The 24,933-nt window shown below is 38.2% G+C and overlaps 1 protein-coding gene across 2 annotated transcripts in view; it reads left to right on the forward strand.

Moving 5' to 3' along the window:
- The window catches only part of naaladl2 (N-acetylated alpha-linked acidic dipeptidase like 2), a 393,728-nt gene that overhangs the window by 276,250 nt on the left and 92,545 nt on the right, over positions 1–24,933 (forward strand). For both annotated transcript variants that reach the window (XM_016672733.1, XM_016672734.1), the window contains one exon: positions 21,947–22,099. In XM_016672733.1, coding sequence (XP_016528219.1) covers positions 21,947–22,099 — 153 coding nt within the window. The remainder of the gene's footprint in view (positions 1–21,946; positions 22,100–24,933) is intronic.

Raw genomic sequence — 24,933 nt, forward strand, 5'->3', positions numbered from 1 at the left:
ACAGATATATCTGTAATTTAAATGCAAGTTAAGGTAAAACTGTTTGGACTAGTTCCAGTTCAGACAGGAGGCTGTTTTTTTATTATTATTTTATAAAGATTGTTTGAATTTCTGTCAGTAATAAATATATTGTTTTTGTTGAGTAATTGTAAAAAAGAGCAAAGACACAGAGAAACCCCTATAGACTCACTGGAATGATGCTATTTAGGTTGTCATTGAACACAGTGTTGCTCACCTTTTTCACTGGGACAGGAATAAAAGGTTATACTGGTATTGGGGTTAGAGCTGCTGCTGACAGACTCACCTGTTAAGTGTGGAAAAAGTTACAGGGAAGAGATACAATATATGAATATGTTGGTAACTTTTGTTTTCTTAATTCATTAGATGCCAGTGAAATGGAGGCTAACAGTAGTCTGTAGCTAAGCTAACTATGCTAAATGGTTGACAATCTCACACAGTCTACTCACCTCTCGGAGAAAAACTGGGTTACAAATTGGCACGCTTGTCTTTTGTCTATTTTTTTGAAAACCTCACTTTATAATTTTCCTTAGCAGGTTAGTAACCGCCACAGTCTTTCTGATCTTCTACTGAATGCTGCTGAACACCGTCACTGTCAAGCACCAAGCAGGGACAAACCATTACATGTAGATCCAGGAGGGAGTTCAGTGCCAATATAGATGTGTGCTTTTTGGTCTGTGAGGGGTAACATTTAATTTTTACTGCTAAAAACAATTTTTTAAAATAGAATATAATCGACAGGGCCACAATTTTTTTCTACTTCTATAACCAAAAAAACCCCAAACTATTTTGTATGGGTCTCCCTGTCGGTCAAGGGCCCTTGGAATTGTTCTAACCCCCCCCCCTCCCCCATACATCACCCATGCAGACATATGCAAGACATTTCATTATCTCCTTTTAGCTGTTTGAGTCTCAACATTGCATTGTGCAAGTGTTTTTAGCATTGCAAAGATTAACATCTAGCCACCATGTTTTATTAAGTGGTTTTGGTCTTGGATATTTAATCACAACCGGAGTGAGAAAACTCTTTGATCACCACCTTCCTGAAAGGGATTTGGTCAGAGCCGGCTCTCAGGATGAGAGCACCATCCTTGGGAACGATTTTTCAAGTGTTCCCAAAGAAAAAACTACCCTGGACGGGGGAGATTGCTTTGAGGAAAAGAAAGTAGACTGTGAAATCACAGCTACTGCTTTGACTGGGAAAACATCACAAGACAGTACTCAGGCTGAGACCACAGTCCTTGTGAAGGATTCTTCCAGTGTTCCCAAAGAACAGACTAGCCCGGACGAGAAAGTTTGCTCTGAAGAGAAGAAAGTTGACGGTAAATCACTTTGAAAAGGAAGGCATTCAAAGTCAGTATGTTTCCAACTACCTTAGAATTGAGCAGTACCCTGGATGAGAATATCTGGCAAACCACACCACAAACAGAAAATGGTAATTTGTTTCAGTCTTCCCAAAGGAAAAAAACTAACCCAGACGGGGATGTTATGTCCAGTCACTGCATTGTTGGCATTTTGGATAATTTCATTCTTAACCGGCACCTTAACATTCATTTGTTTGGCAGGCCCCAACACCCCTGTACAATATACAAGGGATAGCATTACGCCAATTAGCTGCTAATATACAAAATAACCCATGAAACCACAAGCATTTTCATTATCTTAAAGATAATTTGCCAAAACCGACATGTAAAACTTATCTCTGAATAGCTTAACATTCATCATCAACTCACCACATTGGGAATTACTGTAGTTAGAAAGTTAACTTAGCTTGCTTGCTTCAGTCAATGGTGACGTAAAACCACTTCTGGTTTGCCATCAAATCACTTTGACTTCATGTAAAACAAAGTGTAGAGTCCCCTAGTGGAATAGAAAGAGTGAATCCAACAATGTCTAAGACCTTCACCCCAGCTCTGATTGGTTGATTCTGACTGGGGAGTGGTGTATTTCTGCAGAAGGCAGTAGGACCACACAGAGGAGCTCGATTTTTTTTTTTCCCCAGATTATCTGTCTTATGTTTTACTGTCACAACATAGTGACAGTTTTAAAAAATATGGACACTATGACCACTGACAAACATATTTTTTTATTAAATATGTATACTGCTGCTTTAAGCTGTCCCTCTATTGAATCTTGGGATTGTTTTGTTGATCTGCTTTGGCAGAGATGTTCCCTAACTTCTGCAGTCTCTTTTTACAATGGAAACTTTTGCCTCATCATGCATCATAAACGTTCTTAGTCCTTTTCTCCCTCTATTTCCACGTTCAACTCTTTTTTTAGCTCATGTTTCTTTAACATTACCTCCCTCTCTCCCCACCTGCCTTGTTCTAATATCACTCCATAATCTCTTCCTTCATCACCTGCAGGCACTGCATCCCCACACCTTTAGATTTACATCATTAAAATCTCCCAATCACATCTCTCACTTCTTTAGTTTTTTTTTGGTTCCACAGATCACTAACGATATTGGTTTCATGAGAATAGTCATCTATCCACAGAGAATATATCCTCTTGCCATGGATCCAGAAAGATACATGATTTAAAAAGCGAACAGCTGCAGTTCAGTGTGCCATTACTCCTCTGCTGCAGCTTGAAGTAATTACTAAAAAGGCCTGGGCTGCTTTAGTCTGCTATAATGAAGTGAGAAACATCCTGATTTTTAAAGTAACGTCTCAACAGGAAAATAAATACAAAAATCAGCTAAGGTTGCACAATATTCTGCTGTGCTTTAATGAACTGAATGCAACAACACTTTTTGAATCCCCAAAGGAAAATGCCATTCTTGTAGTTTACTCAATTAAGTGAAAAAATAAAAAAAAAATAAAATCAACCACACTGTTGTGATTTCTTGTCACTGAAGCCCACAGTCTTCATTAGCCCACCATATTAAATGACATAGAAACAAGTGTTTGTAGTTAAACCAAGACATACACAATCACATTCAGGAATTTTTGCATTCTCTCCTGCTCCTGCTCTTCATAACAAAAAAAGGTAACAACTAATGGCTATGAACACAGAGATGTTTTCTGATTGCTCTGGTGAAGGCAAGTTAAAAATCTGGGTAATCTGTATCAATTAAATCTCTCAAAATGTGTTTTGAAGTTCCAGTCAGACCTGACTTTTCATGCTGTGCACTTTCTTTGCAAGTGGCAGAGAAATCAGACCCTTTATGTAGATACCAGGAGTAAATTAGCTGGATATTTAAAAATGTATTGAGAAGTTGTATAATTAGCTGAACTCATTTAAATTAGTTGTTTTCTTTTCAGAGAAGCCTTTCAAACAGGGCTGAGCTTGGCCTAACATTAGGCTGCCTCATCCTTCCTGCTTGTGGAAATTCGTAAATGTTAACTAAAAATATTGAATAAACCTGTAAGAAATAAAACTGTTTATTAGGTCAAAGTAATTGGACAAGTTAAAAAAAATGAAAAGAAAATGTTAATTTCCTATACCTTGTTAAAAAAAAAACCTTTGCTGACAATGACTGAAACCAGAACACACGCTCACCACTAGATGCTGGGTTTTCTACTTTCCAATGTTTTGTAGCAAACTTAATTAAAGGGTAATTTCAAAACTTTGATAATATATACAAAAACAAACCTCTGAACAATTGTATAATTATAAAAATGCTGCAGACATTAATAAATGACATCACTGAGACAGAAACACTGAACAAGGTTCATGTAACCTTTAGGATACCAGATATCCTGTTTGTTTGTGGGCCCTTTCTGTCCAAAGTTTAGTCTTCAGCAAGTGAAATTCTCAGTTGGGTTCAGATGAGGAACTGGACTTGATCATTTGAATGAATGTTCCACTTATTTGCTTTAATAAATTCTTGGGTTGCGTTTACTGTGTTTTGGCTCTTTGTCCATCTGGATAATGAAATGCTGTCCTATCAGTTTGGCTCCATCTAGCTGGATCTGAGCACACTGTGCGTCCCTGGAGACCTCAGAATATATTCGGCTTCTGTCCTCTGTCACATCATCAATAAACGGTAATGTCCCAGTGTCACTGGCAGCCATGTTTACTTACAAACATGACTGCCAGCTACAACAATGGATTTATCTAGGAGAGAACACTGAGTTGCTGAGTCAAGAAAAGCACAAAGAGCTGAGACTCTGCACATATTACTGTCCCTCGATGGTTAAGATCCCATAGTGGAGCGTACCAATTGCCTATATTTCTCATGACAAATTCATTCATTTCCCACAATCTAAATAGATACCAGGAAGTTTGCTGAGCTAGTTGGATTCTTAGCTCCATGTCTTGTGGCAGCTACACATCCTTTTGACTGGTTGTGGAAACGCTCAGCCTTATCAGCTCGGTGTCGCATACAAAACAGCTCCTTATGAACACAGTTTCCCGCTGAACAGTTTACTGTGCAACACAGAGTACAAAAGCTGTAAAAATGTTGGAAAAAAATGTACCTTTGCGCAGACGTGCCCAGCAGATGTCCACTTCAAGTGCATGCAGTTCTCCACAGACTGAAGTACGCCTGAGTACGTGGGGGTCTTCAGCATCTTTGTTCAGGAAAAAGACAGGGTCAGGAATTGAGTTCTGGAGTCAAGCATGTCATCTTTGGAAAGAAGTACAAAAAAGATAAAGTTCTCTCCCGTTTTCAGAAGCTTTTTGCTGCCATTAATTTGAGGCAGATGGTTTTAAGGACAGGAAGCAGGGCATCATCGCTTTGAAATGTTCTACATGCTGAAGTCGTGAATGGTGATATGAAGCTGATGTGACAAATGAGGAATGTATTGGCTCCACACTCTTACTGTGTTTTCACACCTAATAGTCCAGTAGACTTGGCTCAATTAGGGATCAGTGTTGCAGCATTTGTTACATTTTCAGCTGGTGCGGTTCACTTTCATGCTCTACTGTGGTAAACGATCCAAACCCTTTGAAAACCTTTTCCCTCCCTCGCCTGTGGTGGCGCTGCACTAAGAACCACCTAAGAAAACAACAGAAAAACCTCAGAAAAAATCCTTCCAACATCCTTCTTTATGAATTGTAAACAAAAATGGAGTCGTGTCAGGTTTTAGGGATTGTGGGATTTTTCTTTTGTCTTTGCTCTATTGTACACTTTCTGCTTTTGGAGCGGTCTCCGGTCTGCTTGGCATTCACATACGCATTCAGACAGTGCTAAAATTCACTGCAGTGAAACTGGCAGACCACAGTTCACTTTTTCGGTCCATATCTTACAAACAAACCAAGCCTTCTGGGAAAATGAGCTGGAGTTTGAGTAAAGTAGACTAAACAGGACTGGTTTGAATGCACCCCTGGCTACAATCTACTAACTTCTTCTAGTTTTCAGGTTGCGTTGTTATATCCTCTATCAAACAGTCCAAAGAAAAGCATTATTGCTGCTCTTGTGCTGTTTGGCCCCTTACTCTGAGATCTCCCCAGACAGATCTCCCACCTCCCAATATGTAGAAATGGTTTTAAACATCATCAATCCTTTTTCCACAACAGCTTTAATACGTGCTACTTATCTTACTTAGAGCTTGTCTTCCAAACCCAGATGCTAATGTACTGATAGCTTTGAAATGGGTGCTTAGGAACCAATTATAATAAAAAATACTGACTTTTTGTTGGGAATGTACATGAAAGAGGAGGGACATTAAGTTTGTAAATGGACAGGGAAGGGAAACAACAAGAGAAAGCAGGTCAGAAAGAAAGCAACAAAGGAGGTGAGGCGACTGTGAAACAAATGGACGAAAGCTTGTGCTTTAATTAGGTATTCTTATTCAGATTTATGTCTGCCTGGTCTCCAGCTGGTGTGTGGGTGGCATGCAGCAGGTAGCTGAAACTAATGGTTGTCAGTGGAGTCGACTGTACAGTGGAAGACCACATTATTTATTAATACTTCATATGCTCTTATTCGCGTTTTATCTCTTAAAAATGCTCATGGGTTCAAGTTGTTTTTCTCATTGGTTAGTGCAGTTAAAACCAGGTATCATTTTATCTCTGCTTGGAGTTGATCACAGTTGTTTGGGTTCCTGAAATGTTCCATTCTGGAACCTTATTCAGATTTCAAAGAGTGCCAATGTCAGAGACTCTGGTCACTGGAGACGTATAAACGAGAAGCTGGATCGCAACAAGAATGTCACGGTGTTGACCTCAGTGAACACCCATCCTGTTGTTAGCAGAGTAAATGCTTCCAATTGAATTCATGTATATATCTCACCTTTTTAATGTTCTCATTGGAAATTACTTCAAGATCTTGTTTGTAAATAATGTGATTGGCTGTTTGCATAAATCATACATCATCATTACATCATTCCCTCAACCATCTACTCAGTTATTTACTTGCGCAAGTTTTTAGAATTGAATTTACTTTTAGGAGTATTTTTACTACACGTTTACTTGTAATATTTTTATAAAGCATCACTGCTCTTACTTGAGTACAATCTGTGGATACTCTGCCACTGTGAGAAACTTCACTGAATGAAGAAAAAAAGCAAAAGCAGACACACCAACACACAAAGTTAAGATTTCTTATTTGTGTAGAAGCTTTATGCTTCTACTTTCTGAGCCTGCTGTGTAATGGATGCACTTCATTCATCCTGTTCTAACATGCAGGATGAATGTGTTATACATTCACCCTGTACGTTTTGATTTGGAAACCGTTTCTTCTTCTAAATTTGTGACTTTGTAATTTTAGTCTTTACATGTATTATTTTTCTATTTTAGTTTTTAAAATACCATAATTTGAAGATAACTTTACATTTATGTCTGGCTGACATCATTTTTAAATATTATATCAGATGATCTGATCAGTTGCAGTATCTTTGGTAAGCAATATCAGATGGTTACTTTTAGATTTTAGTTGAGTAGAAACACATTGTAAGGCAACTACCACTTATAATTTTTGATACTTTGTCCTCGACCTTCAAGTTGGCAAAAAGGCCCTCTAGTCCCACCTTGAGGTGTGTGAATACATTTTACACACTCAGTCAAAGCTAATTTATAAAACATGCATGTTTTTGGACTGCAGGATGAAATGGGAGTATGCAGAGGAATCATGTGCACAAAACCTTTAGCTAAAACCGCGGCAAGTCAACCAAACAGCCCGAGTTATGCTGACCTTAAACTTTTTGCTGCAACAGCTACATTCACTCAAATGCTCAAACTTACTTAATTCCCCTGGTTAGTTGTCAGAGTTTCTGCACACAATAATTAGAATAGATGCAATAAAAGTGCTTGAAGCTGAAAGTTGAAACAGTTGCGGTCGTACCAGATGGGTGTTTGTGTGGAAAATAGCAGCCAGGATGAAGACACTGCAGTGGATCAAAGCCACAGGGAGACATGGTGGGGGGAATATTAAACTTGTAGGGGGTCTGTGTCTGTGGAGTTGAGCACCTGTGTTTAGTCAACTCCAACCCGACTGAAGAGAAGTAGAAAGCCGTTCCTCTGAGACGTGTTTCACCCTCTGGTTCAGATTAAGGATTCATAGTGTTGCTGTATAATGAGACCAAACACACTTCAAAGTCACATCTCATTACTATGCATTGTCTGTGCTTATGTTTTCTTTTATTATTTGTGTCACTGAAAGTCATGAAGCTAAGACAGCCTGTCCTGTACAGTTACCCCAACCTCGATCATTTTCTGTTACTTCAATAGCAGCAAAAGTCAGGAAAAAATCTTACAATGCAAATAAATGACATGCTAACTTGTGCTAGTTTTTTGTGACCTGCTGTGAACCTTCAAGCAATGAAATATAGCTGAACATACAATTTCTTCAAATTGTATGTATCAGACATACAATTTCTGATAGTGACTTTCTTCAAGAGTCACTATAGGAGTCTGAAAAGCAACTGACTAGTGACAAAAGTAGTGACTTTTTTTCTGTCTTGTTAGAGACTTTCATGCCGACAGCGCTCTACAGCTCAGCCGCAGTGCGTCTGTCCTGAGCGAGCAGCGAGAGTGGCCATTAGCCGCCGTTAGCTTCTCCAGCTTCCTCAGCTCTTCAGCCAGTCAGAATGAAGCACTACACAGTCATTTGTTCAACACCATACCTTCACCAACCATCAGAGCAGAGCAGACCCATTGCAAATAAATCACAGATTTGTAAAACCTGACTATTGCTATCTATCAATGATCGCCAGTTGCCATGGTGACCCTCACGCTCCCAACTCTTGACTCGCCACCGGGCTGGCACAGACAGGAGAAAGGATGTGGGGGTTAGTTTCACTTCCAGTTTTTTACATGACTACTGATCCCTGCTCTGCCACACTAACCGAGTTTCCATTGACCATAAAATTGCTCAAATTGGAATTGCAAAAAGAAATTTGCTTAATGGAAGCACAGCAATAAAAATAAAAAATAAAATAAAAGTTTTGGGTGAGGTTTTTTTTTTTAATCAAAATTGGTGTATTTTGCAAAACTACCCTAGAAAGACTTTTTTGCATCGCATGAGATGGACTTTTTTGTAGGCACTGGCATCCCTGGACAATGCACAGGTGGTCTCACAGCAAGAAACAGTTCATCTGAAGNTTTTTTTTTTTTTTTTTTTTTAATCAAAATTGGTGTATTTTGCAAAACTACCCTAGAAAAACTTTTTTGCATCGCATGAGATGGACTTTTTTGTAGGCACTGGCATCCCTGGACAATGCCAGTGTCCAGGGATGGACACTGTTTCTTGCCGTGGTCTCACGGCAAGAAACAGTTCATCTGAAGTTGCGTTTGACATTCATAAATGTTGAATCCACAACTGTTCTGATAAATCACCCACTACATTCTGCCTAAAATGTCGCATGCGTAGGCGCTCCCAAGTTAGGCGGGGCTTGTTGTTCCAACGCTTGAATAAGATGCAGACATCTCCTCTGATTGGTTGAAAGTTGATTAAAACTATACAGTACCTCCTGTTCACAAACGTTGTCTCCATGACTGTAATGACTCACTGTGTGAACAAACTTATTTACCTGTGATTTTAATTGCATGTCTTTCTTAATGGAGACATTGCAATTGCCAAATTGTTTTTTGTTTTCTTTTACCTTAGAATATCAAAATGTTTTATGCACATTTATAACAGTATCGCAAAGCATGTAAGTGAAAGGTAATTAGTTTGTTTCTTCGAGTTTGTTGTTATTTTCTCTTTAAAATTGGAGAAAGGAAACCCAGCTTTTCAAATGTACTTCTTCTTCTTGTTTTGTTGAACTCTGACCCCAACACTCAGATACTGTGAACATAAAATATGTTCAGATCATCCGCCTGTCAAACTTGACACCAGGCCCGGATCAAACTGTTTCCACAGAGCTGTGTTTGAAGAGTTGTGTTATTGGTCAGAAGTGTGTTGCTGTGTTTTATGTGAAAATGCGCTCTAACTCCACTGTCCAGTTTCTGTATCTGTGGGAGACATAAATCCTTTTTGAGGAACATTAATCTAATGCGGTGAGGAATTTTGTACATTTATACAATTCTTCCCTTCACGACTACAAAGATTGTCAAATTATTAAAAGAAATTTTGCCGTCATTGTCCACAATTGAGACTGTCTGTAGAAAAGTGTGTGCAAAAACAAACATACAGCAACCACATGACTCACATCAACTGTTTGGCTGTGACACAACGTCCAGGTTACTTTGCATGTGGCATAAGGTGCTGTCTGGACACATTCAACCTGCTTTGGATTCCACACCAGGTGAGCGTATTGCTGAAAGGCTTAATCTTATAGCTCAGTTAAAGTTTCAGTGGCACTTGCATTTCGAAAATCCACACACGCTAACATCGTAGAGGATTAACAGAAATGCTGTTTTCTGTCCTGCTGTGGAGCCTTGAACAGGAAGGACAAACTTAGATCTGCTTCCAGTCTTGTTTGTCACAGTTCCAGCTGTTCAGGTTTAAGTGAGTAGTCATGTTTTTTGTTTGTTTGTTTGTTTTTTTTCTTCTAATTTCCCAACTAAGGTACTGACTACATATTTATTCCAACAGGAAAGCAAAAAGTCACGGATAATGCATTAAGACCTCATTAAGACTCATATCAGTATAAAAAGTTACAAACTATGCTGTTGTTACTTTAACCCAGTGGGAATTGTTACTGCTGCGAAGAAGTGATACTCACTACCCACTCCAGTGGATATGCCTGTTGAAATGCTTTCTTAGCACAAAAAGTAAATCACATACCAGCAAACCAATAGGCGAGATGAAGAGGACCTCTTGAGGTTCAAACTGAGCATCAGAAAGGGAAACAACGGAGATTTAAGTGACCTTGAATACGGAATGCTTTTTGTTGTCAGATGGGCAAAACTTCAGATCTATTACACAAACATCCCTCAGATTTACAGCACACAGTGCAAAAAAAAAGGAACGCACCCAGTGAGCAGCCTTTGATTTGACTGAAATGCCTTGTTGAGGTCAGAGGATATAGACAGTCTGGTGTGAATTCATGGAAAGACCCAAATAAACACATTAAAGCTAAGATATGTGGATTACCATATTTATTATTTATTATTCTTATTGGATAATGGTATATAACAAACATGGACTCCCATAGAAACACACCCGTTATTGTCCCAGTAGGAGAACAATCCAAAACCCCCAGCATGGCCACCTCAGACTGACCCAGTAAAAGTCCAAACTTAAGTTTGATTGAGGGGATGTAAACACCTCAAAGCCCTCCAATTCAAATGTTACTACAATGCATGCTGGGCCACAGTTCCCCCATAGCGATATAAAAACAGTTGTTACAAATGCTCAGGGGTGGCTTAGCCATTTATAAGGTTTGCAAGATTTACATTTTGTATTTTCTCAGGTTAGCTTTGTCTGATTTTGCAATTAGATTATCTAAAAACAAATCTGTTAGGGGTAGAAACGTTTTACAGTGCTCTATGAAGTCTCTCATAAGATCGATTTTGACACAAATGTAGTTCAAAAATCTCAGAAACATGCTCAAAAATAGAATCAAATAAAAAACATTTCATCTAGAACTTTCAGTTTAAATAATTCACACATTTCATCTTAAATGTCTTGTTTGTGCAAACTCAGTAGAAAAAATATGGCCAATATTTTAATTGGATTGAGATACCATGGCAGGTTTAAAGTGAAGGAGAGGATGACAGTCTGCTGGCTTCCGATTCGCATCATAAATGTTAAAACTGAACATCATCTAAATGAAGGAATATGCAAGTATGCCTAATTTATATGCTTTCTCACATAAAGCCAGAAGGAAGGAAGCTGACAATAAATCACCAGAATGAGTGTGTGACTTTACAGCCATCCAAGACGGTTCGACAGCGCACTTGGCATAATGTTTGAAATAGTACGCTGTTGGCAATATGTTTGAATTACCATAGTTCTTGTATTGTCAGGGAAGGCATTGTGCGACTGTGCCAGGCTCCATGAATCTGCATAATCTCAAGGAGAAGCCGCTCGGCCTCAAAGGCATTTATGCAGCTGACAGCGTGGCCCCTCCATCACAGTTTCATATCACAGCGGCAGAACATAAGTAGGAGAACGCATATGAAAATGTGTGTTAGGTGAGGAATGAGCGCTGTCATTACTCCTGGCTCTGACATTTGTCATTTTCTGTGATGTGATGCATTTGTCCAACAGCAGTTTTGTGGCTTGCCTGCCTTGCAGAGGCAATCTGAGGCGTGTTGTTTGTGTAAAATAGAAAAGCATGCAGTCGCACTGCCAAAGGTTTCTTGACATTTATTTAGGTAATTACTTGACCCAGAAATTAAGCCAAGATTGATTATGATGTAATTTTTAAGCAATATGAAGCTCAGAAATGTGTAACTGCATGAAGCACCAATTAATCAATTTCTGCTTCCTAAGTTCTCTTTTTTTGTAAGTGTTTTCTTTTAAATTTGATCAATAGAAGGCAAGCAGACAGTAGGGACAGAGAGCAATCCCAAGCTTGTGCTTTCTTAGCAATTAGCATGACAAGCTAACAAAGTGATTACTTATGAAGTGGCAGAAAAACAATACATTGTTTTTTTGTTTTGTTTTGTTTTTTTTGTTTTTTTGCAAATAAAAATGTAATATTTGGGACACCATAGAGAGGCTGCAGTCCTCGATGCTGCTGTCGCAGGTTTGATTCCAGCTTCAGGGAAACATTCACAGAGGGAAAGCACGATAAAAACATGCATTAACTGCGGCATTGTTCATTAAAATGACACAACACTACTGATGTATTGAAGACAATATACAGTAAATGCAAAGATGTTTCAGAGCTTTGGATTAGGGAATATATTTAGAAAGTAAATATGTTAAGTATATTTTTGTCTCTATTTGAATGTTTACTTGTGTCCAGTGATTCAGTGCTTTCGCCACCACTGATACAGAGTCAAAGACAGATGTCAGATCCAGGAGAATCATTACAGCAGGTCTTCCAGAGTGCACCGCCATCAAAATGTCACAGACACTTTGAGTAAACCTGTTTGTGTGGAGTGGAGCAGACTGATGTTTGTCAAAGATTTCATGTTTTGCCATAAAATAAATGAGGCGTTCTGCTGCAGCTTTTTCAGGGAGCTTTGACATAAAAGAGATTTTGGAAGATAGGCCTTTAAATTTTAAGCTGTGTAGGATCCAAATTACACATTTTTATTACTGACTTAACATCATGCTTGAAAAAGTTTATGACTATACCTGTTAAAAGTGAAGCTTTGCAAACTTCTACAATACAGATGTCTGTAGCAAAAACAAAACAAAAAACTTTTTAAACACCAGTGGAAGTGTGTATAAATATCTGGGTTTTTTACTATAAATGATTAGTATTTCTTAGTCGTCTCCACATCTGATTCTAATCAATGGCAGTTTTGATCAGTTAGCTCCATTGTTAGCACAGCAGTGTGAAGCACTGAGTCGCCATCTGGTGAGGCCAACACTCTTTCAATATAAAGGTTTCTTAATTGCACTTCAGTTGGAGTTGAATCTCAGCTGAAGGTATAATGAAGGATTAAATGAGATCAAACAGAGAGAGGAAAGGTTGGGATTACGGATTTGATTCCAGATGCTGATTACGTTATAATGATTGAGGTTTACATCAGATGTATCTTTATCTTTGCTATCACTGTAAGCACAGGCAGGTGAAGCGTTTTCCATGAAACTCGAATCTGCAAAAGAGAGAAAGCCGCTCACTTCTTTTGTTTAATGAATATGACAAGTTAATTAGCTGATATGACTGTGGGAGGAAGCCAAATACTCCCACATAAACCCAACAGGAGCCAAGTGCAAACAGGTGTCAAAGAGTTTGTTTGTGAAGTAAGCAATGTTAATTGGTTGCAAAGTATTTAAAACTATTTGCCAGTGTTGGATTTAATTTGATATTTTTAGGCCATCTCTGGCTCAGTTGCATTCTGTGCCGTAGCCATATGGAAGTGGCTTTCTGTCGATATTCCTTTTTTTTTTTTCAATGATAGAAAAAGAGAAAATGCTCTATTTTGACTCTTTGTTTCAGCATTTTTGTGCTTTTGTCTTCTTCCAGCTCATTCCCTCTTCATTTCTGCAATATTCCAGTCACTTACATTTTGAATGGCTTGGAAATGTTTTTCAGTTCAACAGCTGCAAATGGTTTTTTCCAAAGAGTGCCGCCTGCAACGGAATTATTATTATCATCATCACAAACATAATACACAATTGTTTTCTCATTTGGCACTTTTTGCTGCTCATTGCATTCTGATTGTGGTCTGTTCTCCACCATTCTCTGCTGATTTGATATGTTGTAATGCTAATGTATGCCACTAGAGGAATATGCTTAAGTTGCTCTTAAAAAAAAAAAACTGGCACAAATATTTGCACTTTCAGTCTGTCTAGTCATGTCTCATTCTACTATAGTAAAAGTACAGAATTTATTAAAACCAACATCCCTAATACTTGAACAAAATCTTAAATTATTTTAACCTTCTTTAACACATATACACTCACACACAAACTGATATCCATTAAGTGCAACAGAAGTATTTTTTCCCTTCATACTTTTCTAAGTTGATCAGAATCTCTGGATTCATTGAGGAATTACTTCGTACTTGCCCGGGTTATACTTGCTTCAGAATGAAAGACAACATTCGGAACTCAAACAAGGCAGGATGAGGACCCATATGTTTCCAATCACCACAACACGGTGTGAGTAGTAGTAACGAAGTAGTAACCAGTAGTAAAAGCTACTAACCTTTAAATATTATTTCTATTGGTAGCACAGGAAGTGAGCAAAGCCACTCAGTCCATGTTGGCCACGCTTGGCCATGCTTCCAAATATCAAGCAACTAAAGTTGGAGCAAGCAGAATGTCTAAGGCGTTTTGTTGCTGGCAAAGGTATAGTGGCCCTGTCGCCCACAAGGTTGTTTACAGCAAACACAATTTCTGGGAGGCTTCATCAAGCTGGCCCGTTACATACTTCATGGCGAAGTGTTAGCGATTAGGTAAAAACAGATCCAATCTTCTCAACTGAGTCCACATCTCTAGCAAGTAATTGCTTCTCAATAGCTAAGGTATTGGACTCTTTGTACGAAGCAACAAACAAGGAGCTGGTTTGTATCAGATAAATATACATATATACAAAGAAATCAAAGTAGGAAGACATCCAGCGAATCTGTTAGGCAAGTCATCTGCAGTAGAGTGGATGACTTAGTGATCCATTGAACCAGTCTCATCTGCAGTGTGGAAAGAAACTGAATCAAATGTCTAAAGGTCTTTAATCTGGCCAGAGGAGATTGAATTCACAATTATCTTTTCTCCACCATTTGTTGCTATGACATCACTTTACATGTATTCCAGTTGTGTTTTATCCCCCATTGCAATGTAATGAGTTCCTTTCCTGCTGTGAACTGAGTCCATACAGTTCCAGCCCCTCATTGGGAACATCACTTCCTGAGGTTCCCTTGGACTTAACCTTCTATCTGCTCATCTAATGTGCATGTTGGAAGAACACTGGCTGGACTTTAGAGTTGGTCATAGAAGACGAGGTGATCCTTGGAAGCAACAGGCTAGATGTTGAATATATAATACCTCCACAACACTGTCTTCTTAAAAATATTGAAATGCCGTCATTTATGTGTTGTTGCAATAGTTCCCTGATCATAACACATAGATTAAGACATTTTGTCCTGGAGTTTTTAGTTAGTTTGTATTGTCTTTGTAGAATTACTAATAGTTTGGAACCCGAATCTGTTTTTGAGTTACTGCTTTAAGATGTTGATGTTCCATATGTTCCAACAGGTATCACTGATATGACACAAAGTCCAAACCCACATGAGAAAATTTTTCAGAAATCTGATTTATGGTGGGAAAGTAGTTCAGAAATATTTTCAGCAACCATCGGCTCATATCCTGTCATTCCAGACATGACAACCAAGCCAGAACTTGGACACTGTGGAAAGTAGTTGGACATCGTAATTGGTGACAAAACACCTCACGTTTCAGTTTCATAAGAGAATTTGACAGTTGTTTGAATAAGTATTGATGTGAATTCGAGTTTTCCCCCCATGAGGAGTTTCAGTTTCAGTCGGCGGTTGGTTATATTTGATGTAACTAATTTCTTTATGCGCTGCGTCCTTAGTCCGCAAACTGTCTGTTTGGTGTGGAAATGAAAATAAGATATTATCTGTGAATTTATAGCCGTGTTCCTGTCTGATGATGTAGAGTCAATATACTCTGGGAGATTATCTAGTTTCATCCTGTTACGCCCGAGTCCAGCAAGCCATTCCATGTAGCACACATGATTCTGTAGATTGAGTGATATTGAGTGGTGGGCTGAGATCTCCAAATGATTTTACTCTCCTCGTATCATAGCTGACAAAGAAATTAAATATTGATTCCCGGTGTGTGCCCACAGGCTGAAATTACCCATTCTCTCTGCTGTCCTGCTCTCTTTCCGTTCCTGCTCACTTGCCTATTCTATCTCTCCTCCCACTGAATTCCCATTTTTATGCCTCTCTTCTTTAATATTGCCTCTCTAAAGGACTCTACTCACTGTGACTGTTTCTCTTTCCCACTCAGAGTCTGTTTTAAGCCTCTGTTGGTTGTACGGGAGAAAAAGAGAAATTCAACACTTATGCTTGTCTAAAGCTCCTCTTCAGCTGATAAACTGGTGGTCTGTGCCGCTACATAACCCTTTGCCACTTAAACCCTTTTTTTTCTGAATTCAAAAACCAGATAGACCTTTAAGCCTCTAAATACCTAAATATAACCTCAAATTGTCTTGAAAGCAGCTGAATATGTTCTGAAAGCTCCAGTTCAGCTGTTTTGTCTTTGATGTTTTGTTTCCAAAAAACCCCGGAAAAGTGTAAGGTGTGTCTCCATGTCAGGGGAGCCATGTTACAGGCTGCACACTTCTCCTGCAGAACTCTAATTGCATCACTTCCCATCAATTAAATCACTGCTATTAATTAACCCTCAGTTCTTCGTGGCAGGAAGCAGACGGATCCAGTCCTCTCCTGCTCGACTGCTTTCTCCCAGACACAAGAGTCATATTGAAGGTTCTGAACACATTCTAAAACCAGCCAGTTTTAGAATGTGATATACAGATATACAGCTAAAGAAAACGTATGAAAAGTAATAAACATGTTACAATGATTTAATTGCAACTTTTATGTATAAATATATGTCTAGTTTTCGAATTTCAACATTAAAAACCTGCTGAGAAAGAGTAAAAGCTCTTTTTTTTTCCTCCCAGCTCTAAATAAGCTCAGCAGAATGATTTCTAACATGAGCGATGGCTTTAGAGTTTGTAATGGCAGCCGGATGCAGTTTCAAGCGTGCTTGTTCAGTTGCGCACTTGCTCACAAATTGAATTGTTCAGTAGTAGTAGTAGTGCCTTTTTTTTTAATCACAGGCATTTATGTAAATTGAGTTCAGATGAAGTTCATTCAATATCTTGCCTCTGCAGCAATGTTCCTGTGAAATGAACAACCAACAAATATTGCCGTGACGACAGGTACGGCAATATCCATTGGAAACGCAGAGCCTCATGACATGATGGCTTTGAGAGAGTGATTGTTGGTGTCTCGTTAGAAACCAAACAACTGCTGTGAACAATAGGTACATGTTTCTGTGAAATATGCTTCTTCTGTAAAATACGGTCTCTCATTCAGTTTACAAAAACACAGCAAATGAAATTAATTTTGTGCTGATTTGGTTTAATCATACGGAAAGATTAATTTTGAAAGGCATGTTAATGTTACTGTCGTCACTTTGAATGGCTCAATAATCCTGGGTGCCACATCAATAGTTTCAGTTTTAATGGAATGATTATTCAGAATAACCTGATCGAGGCAAGAAGAAAGCTTTAATAATAAATCCCCCTCAAAATGTTCCAAGTCGTTGTGGTTTGATACTGTAAGGAACCTGGACAGGAGCTTTCCTCAGAGCTGATGGAGTTTGACTGAAGATTTAGTGCTGCTAGTCGCCATTAAATAATGGGAACACAACAGCTCCCAATTATTTAATGTTAAGTAGATATTCATTCATTCATTCATTCATTCATTCATTCATTCATTCATTCATTCATTTCAGTTACAGTAATTTACTTCTTTGAGCTTTACATCATGTAAAAATGTTATTCCATCATGAAAAACACACCTGGAGTGTTGCTTTGATTCTTTCATGCACATTAGGGAGAGTCTTTAATCTCCATGGCGACCATTCAGTTGAGCAAAATGTCTGCATGAACCTAGCAACGCCTTCGAGGTGCAGCTCCTCCTCTGAGCTGCAGCTTCCAAGCTTCTTTCACACAGACCGTGGTCCCCTGCAAAATCCCTTCTCAGCTCCTTCAAACTAGCCAGCAGCAATTAGCAAACACCTGGTGGAACTGTGAGTCAGCTGAGGTTATTAGACGAGTCACTTCTCAGTGAAATGCTGGTAAAAACGTTTCAGAAAGACCAGGAGTTTTTAAAGAGACCCAATTTAAAGCCATGCTTCTTTTCAGTCATATTTGATGCATTTAGCAGCTAATGGTAACATAGGTACTTGGTTGTGCTATAAAATGATGCAATGTGCCTGGAAGGTACACAATACTGCCCCTTTAACGAGCACAGTCTTTTGAAAATGGCCTTCCTCCAGCAGCTGTAGTCCTGGTGGCAGGAAGTAGAGCAAACCTTGAAAACGTGCTCAACACAAAATCTACATATTTGAAAGCGTAAAACATTTGTCATTGTGGAACAAATATGACAAAAGACAGAAAATTTGAGTGTGCTAAAGGATTCGTCTCTCCTGGGTCTGTCTCTGTAAGCTGGAAACATCTTCCCACTGGGAATTCGCCCAATTCTAAAGACAGAACAGTTTCATCTCCTTCAAGCTGAATGGATTCCACTGGTGCTCGGCAAATTTACAGTCATACTACAGATTCTCAATCATCCTGAGTGCTGCGATTTATTTTGGACATTGCTCAAGATCTACTACTAGGCCAAGACACACACACACACACACACACAAAAAAAAGTTTTTCTGCTCTAAATCAAAGTTTGCATTTGCAGTCGTGTTTGTGTCATGGTGAACTGCCTATCTTTGGAGATGTGTTTTTTTTACGGCATGAAAGAGGTTTGCTTATCAAATCTGACAGTAAGGCACGTTCCATGATCTTTTTCATTGAGGACGGTTTTTACAGTGTGACTGAGTGTGTTTGTGTGACATTAGAAGCTTTTCGGTTAGTTAGAGCATTTAATCAGGCTGGACTTATTTCAACCAATACCTTTCCAAAATGTCAATGCTTAAATGAAATTTGCTACAGTAAATAGTCAGAGTCTGTTCTATACATCACAAAATGTCATGGAAAAAAAAAAAAAAAACTATCCCCATTTTTCCATATTTGCTCTCACCGATAGGACTGTTGATGTTTAGACCTCTGGTCTATTCTCTGGACTGTTACCTTTATGTTGATACCAGAACCAATCAAATATAACTTGCAGTTCTGAGATATATTGAATTGATTTTGGGGGTGTCAATTTCCTAGAAATGTCCACATCGTCACAATGGGGTATATGTGTGTAGATTTTTCTTAGGAAAGAGATTAATATAATTTGTAAAAAGGCTGTAACATAAAATGTGAAATGTTTTATGGATGCCCTGTACAATGTTTCCTATATAAACTGAAATGGCTAATGGTGCATTGGGAATATTGACAGTTTTTAATTGTTCAGTGATTTGCTTAGATTCCTTATCAGTTGCATTGAAACTAAAGACATAAACTACCAGAGCATCCATATCTACTCTCCACTCTTCCACAAAGAGCTTGAAATCCCCCTCACTAATTCCTCTTCAGCCTTGCAGTCTTGTTGAGGGATTAATTGGAAAAGTTTGGGATTAAAGAGAAATGTCACTCTGTGCTGAGGTTCCAGGTATCACTTACTGCCCCTCATTCTGTTCGACTGGGAGCCTGTCAACACAGCTGTTCATGTCCAGAGAGCAGCAGCCTTTAGGAGTGATAAACTACAACAGGCTGACAATGTGTCAGTGACCGTGGCGACAATGATTGGACACCAGAGCTCTCTCCCCTTTGACAAACCTTGATAAAAGAAAACTCTAATTAAATGCAATGGGCCAAAAGGACATTGTGACATGCGGTGGGCTCAGAGGACGTGGACAGTAGAGATAAGCCTTCAGTTGATTGACTGTTGCAGTCTGTTTGCTTCCGCTACCCACTGTTGTCTGAACAATTTCTGTTCCAGCAGCTGTGTTGCTCTTTCAATTACAGAACAACAGCGGAAAGCATCCAGTACTGCTGACAAGCTGCATGTTAGTGCTGCTGTGACAAAAGCTTGGAGTCAGCAATTAGCCACAACACTACCCTCACCACATCCCACATTCTCCACGCACTGCTTCCTGTTTAGTTAGATTTAGACTTGTAGTTAAAAATTCCGATTAGCACTGAGTCTTCACACAATTTGGAACGTCTTGTTAAAGGCAAGAAGGTTTTGTTTAAGCTTTTGACATAATGGGGAGATTCAGCTCAATGATGGAATAAATATATGGAATAATTCTTGAGATTATTCCGATTGCGCATCTTAAGCATCCAAGAAAGATGATCAGTTTTTAAATCACATTAGGTGTTTGAATGCTGGGATTCGAATATCAAGCTGCGTTTCCATTACAAATGTGCACAAAACTTTGTAGACATTCAACTAATGTAAAAAAAATAAAAATAAAAAAAATAAAACACAATTTTGCAATTGTGGTGTTTGCATTAAATGAGAGACCATTCAAATTACATGTAGTTAGTTTGTTCAGGTATAAGTCATTAAAAACATGCCTTGCTGCCATCCTCCGACCACTTCCTGTCATCTTCTTAATCTTTTCTGCCAATAGTAACATCATGTTGCTCATCATGTGACTCGTGAAAACAAGTGTTTACATTGCAGTTTTGCAAAACACCCTAATTTCACTACAGCCTTAAAACACCTCATCCTGGTGCTAAAACTTTTTATAGCAAAACGTGAGTTCTTTTGGAAATTGACATGTTTCCATTATGCAAATTTATTTTGGCAATTACAATTTGCTGAATTTTATGGCCATCAGAAACACAGCTTCAGTCTTCTCGTTTGATATGGTTGTACTGTCGGTTAACTTTGGTGGAAACCTTTCCCTACATATTTCATTGCACGATTATAGCATTTTGCTGGCGACCATTTTGTTTAAGCCAATCATTCTATTTTACTTTCACTTCGTACAAACCAGTCCTCAAGAATATATACCCATTTTACAGATTCACCTATTGTTTCTACTCTCTTTCAATGGCACAGGAAGACAGGCGTCTTTAGGGAAAAATATTCTCCATTCACATCAACTTCAGTCTAATTTGACCCCTGCTTATGCAGTTTGGTCAGGCAGTTCAGACAGGCTGCTACAGATTCTCTTGTACATGTCAAAACGTTCTGTGATCTGATCTTTGCAATTCTGACATTGACACAGCAGGTCTTGAGGCTTATTTCCAGTTTTTTGCTGATTTCTTTCTTAATATCTCATGTCAATGACATCATGGAGACCAATTTATAAAAATAAAAAAAAACAACAAAAAAAAAACAAATGTTAGAAGCATATGTTAGAATTTTAATTTGTAATTTTAGTGGAATCATGCAAAGGTTTTGTTGAACGAAAGATGCAGTTAGGTACGGCTGTGGGAGTAAAATTAGACTGCAGTGGGTCCAGGTCATTAGATAGAAATAATAAATGAAACCACTTCTATTGCAGTGGTTTAAAAAAATATATTTTATTTTATTTATTTAACATTTAATTAAACTGATTGAGAACAAATTCTCATTTAAGATCCGGTAAGTCAGTCCCTTTATTTTTTTTAACAAATACAATTAAGTTGCAAAAAGTACCTTATAAAAAAGTTCTACGATTGTAAAATGTTTCAAACTTAAAGACCATTGTTGTAATCAATGCCACAACTTCAGTGGCAGACATGGAATAACATTTGGACAAGCTTCTGAAGCACTCACTTATTAATCACAATGCTACATTTCTTTACCAGTTATTAGTTTTTTTGTTGTTTTTTTTTTCATTTTGTTCCAAGATAACTGAAACACTGAATACCCTGACAGAGGAACTTCTGTCAGCCTAATCTGTGTTTTTCTGCAGAAGTGTCAGAATGTGCAAAATGCTGCTTTTGTGTGATGCATTTCTAATTGGACAACAAAACTTGAAAAGAAAGAATCCAGTCTAGCTCTGCTGACCTTTTCTTTATTTTATGTATTCTATGTACTAAAAGCCTCCTGTGTGATCTGTAGGCTCTGCAGTGTTTTGTTGTATCTCCTGTCAGCTGTAGGTACTGACAGCAGTCAGAGTGAGGATTTTTATCAGTTTGTTGTTGGCAGAGATGGCAAAGAAACAACCCACTCTCCAAGTCCAGTCTAAAAAAATATTTGCTTTATTACTTTATTGTCACAGTTCAGTCAAGAATCCAGGACAAATAACTGTTGCACGTTATGGTTTCTTTCATGGAGCTGTTTTATTTTCCCCATCAAGTTGATTCTCCAGTGTTTTTTCTCACACTTCTAGAGACAGTTGCTGAGTTGCATCCGTGGAGGAAACTGTCCTGGGCCCAACGTGAGTTCCTTTCAGCTGCCTGGAGATGTGAGTTTCTTTGCCAATGAGCTGGCTGTTCCTACCATGGAATTCGCCTTTGAGCAGACCAAAGCAGAGAGTACAGAGGTACGTGTAACCTAAAGCGTCTACTGTCTTCACGTTTCATTGACCAATTGGATTGTTTTCAGTTTGTGCTGCCATTTCTAGATTAATGGAAATGTTGCGGCGTACGTCTTATGTGAAGTGATGTCCAACGCTAACTGAGTTTGTTTCCAAAGTGAGCACTGCTCAAATTGGAATTCTGAAAATAAATTTGTTCGGTGGAAATGCGCCAATTTCAAAAAATCTCACATTTTTCAATAAAAGGTTTTTGTGCTTAGATGATGTGGTTATTGAGGTTGCAATACAAAACACTTTTTTCACATCACACCAGTTTGTAAACAGCAGCAACACTCTTATTTGTAGACACTGTCCTCCTTGGAGCTCCACCAGAGCCCTCACAGCGTTGCTCACTTCATCACAGTGTGTCAGTGTATTGAGTTTGTCATGTGAAAGTGTTGAATCTATAACTCTTCTGTAAAATCACCCACTGCAATTTCCCCATAAAGCTGCATATGTAGCTGCTCCCAAGTAGGCAGGACATGTTGCTCCATTGCCTGAATAAAACGCCAACGTCTCCTCTGATTGGCTGATAGATGATGAGATCTGGCTCATTGACTGAATTATGAATACTTGTCACTTGTTTATATTCATCATACCATGATTTTTAATGACTCATTGCATCAACAAACATATTCTCATTGGGATTTTAAATGCAAAATTGTGTTGTTTTTATTTTTTTTTATTTTTCAACATTCAGCAGAATGCTGAGTTTTGCACAAATTTCTAATGATTCAGAGAGGAGGACTTCACTAAGTTTGACTGTTGCATTCACATCAATCCTACATGACGTTTTAAGCCACTCCCACTGATACTGCAGTTTCACTGAAAATACAAAATGTTTGTCAGTGCATGTTCATAACCAAGTGAATTGCTGCAAAATTGACTCTCTGGGTGGCATTGCTAGTGGAGGAAGACACAGATTTCAATCACAGGTGCACATCTTTCATTGGAACCAGTCTGACAAAAGCTTTGTCAGTGCATGTGCATGGTCAGTTCAATGGGTTTTTTTTGTTACATTCAGGGAATAAAAAGTGTGTTTAACTTCAGAGTAGCAGCAAAAGACACACGTTGAGAGTGCAGTTAACTAACTTCTTGAGGATGGAATGTGACAATCACCATCTGCAGCTTGTAAAACTAATAGTGCTATTTTAGATGTTAAAATCATTTACAAACCCAGTTTGACACAGTGCAATTTGGATCTTGCCTCTGCAAGCAACAAATATTCATCTTAGAGAGTAGAAATTATTCATGGCCCTATTCGCTTCTATTAAAAATGCAATATGGATGTTTGTTGCACTACCTGGGGCTAGAAAAATAGAGATTTGTTGTGTTTGTTTTTTTGTATTTTTTCCTCAGAAATGTCAACCCACTCAAATGTGGAACTCCTGGTTCAACCGGCAACTAGGAGCTTAATTAATGTAAGAGATCTTCATGATGTTTATCTGCCTGTAAGGCTTCCTAACAGCATTATTACAACAAAAGGCAGCAAGGATAAAGTCCAGGCTTATTTTACAGCCCAAATTAATAGTCTGATACATAAACATGTTCTGTTAAAAAACTTCCTGCAGGCAAAGATTACCATAAACTCAGCAGCAATTGAACTCATCGACATCGTTAAAAATGGGAAGAATCCAATTTCCCTCATATCTGAATTTGTAGGAATTATCAGTGCGGAAGCTGGGGGGGGAATTCAAGGTTTTTTTTTTCTTGGCTGTTTACCTTCTGACAACGTTTTGGTTGGTTAAAGTATTGATTTCTCTATTTCTGCATTTTGGGCTTGCGGGACCACCATCACAATGAAACAGTTTTCATGTTGTATTTTATCTTGCTTTTCCAGTTCACAAAAAACCCTAAGAGCAAAAACGACTCAGGTTTTACTTGGCTAAAAGAAACGGCAGAGCAGTCAGACATGTTGTGATGCTTTATGTGTTACACATGTTCAGGGTATGACAGAGTCCTCCTGATCAAGAGGATACACATTTTATGAAAGTTGATGTAAATCTAGAACAAAATCCAAGGGGAAATCATTTCTGAAATACATAAAAACAGATGCTGCTATACAGGTACAAAATTCATATTCAGCTCTATGTATATTTTCATTTTGTACATATACAGTTGTATATACATTTTGTATTTAATATATTTTAGTTGTAAATAAATTGTAGAAAATCACACTTTGAGGTGAATCAATTGCACAGTTACATGCTAAAGTGGAACTACTTCAAGTCTACTTTGTACACTGTAAGTATATAACTTTTTATTTACTATTAATTAGTAAGAAATAAGTATACCGTTTTTTGAAAGAATTACATTTAAACTGTATTTTCTAAATTCATAAGCGTTATACTTTTGAAAAATTAGGTATTTAGTAGTTTGGAGAGATGTAAAACTGAAGACCAGTCAAGGTTTTGCTGTAGAGCCATCTGACCCTAACCCTCTCAGCCATCAAACACAATTATTTGTTATTACTTAAACAATTTTGAAAGAGTTTGAAGGTGAAAAAAATGTAATATTACATATGTTACAGTAAGTCCATTGTGAGTTTTGTTTTATTTATATACAACATCTATTTGAAAATAATAAAGTACAATTTCAGAAAAAAAAATAAAAATACATATATATATATATATATATATAAAATTCCCTTCTCACCCTCCGCGGGTGGTCTCTTTCATCCTCTGAGCTCGGGTCCTCTACCAGAGGCCTAGGAGCCAAAGGGTTCTGCGCAGTATCTTGGCTGTGCCTAGAACTGCACATTTCTGGACTGAGATGTCTGATGTTGTTCCTGGGATCTGTTT

This window comes from Poecilia formosa, unplaced genomic scaffold, assembly GCF_000485575.1.
Source record: "Poecilia formosa unplaced genomic scaffold, Poecilia_formosa-5.1.2 Scaffold65, whole genome shotgun sequence".
In the NCBI taxonomy this organism is placed as follows: Eukaryota; Metazoa; Chordata; class Actinopteri; order Cyprinodontiformes; family Poeciliidae; genus Poecilia; species Poecilia formosa.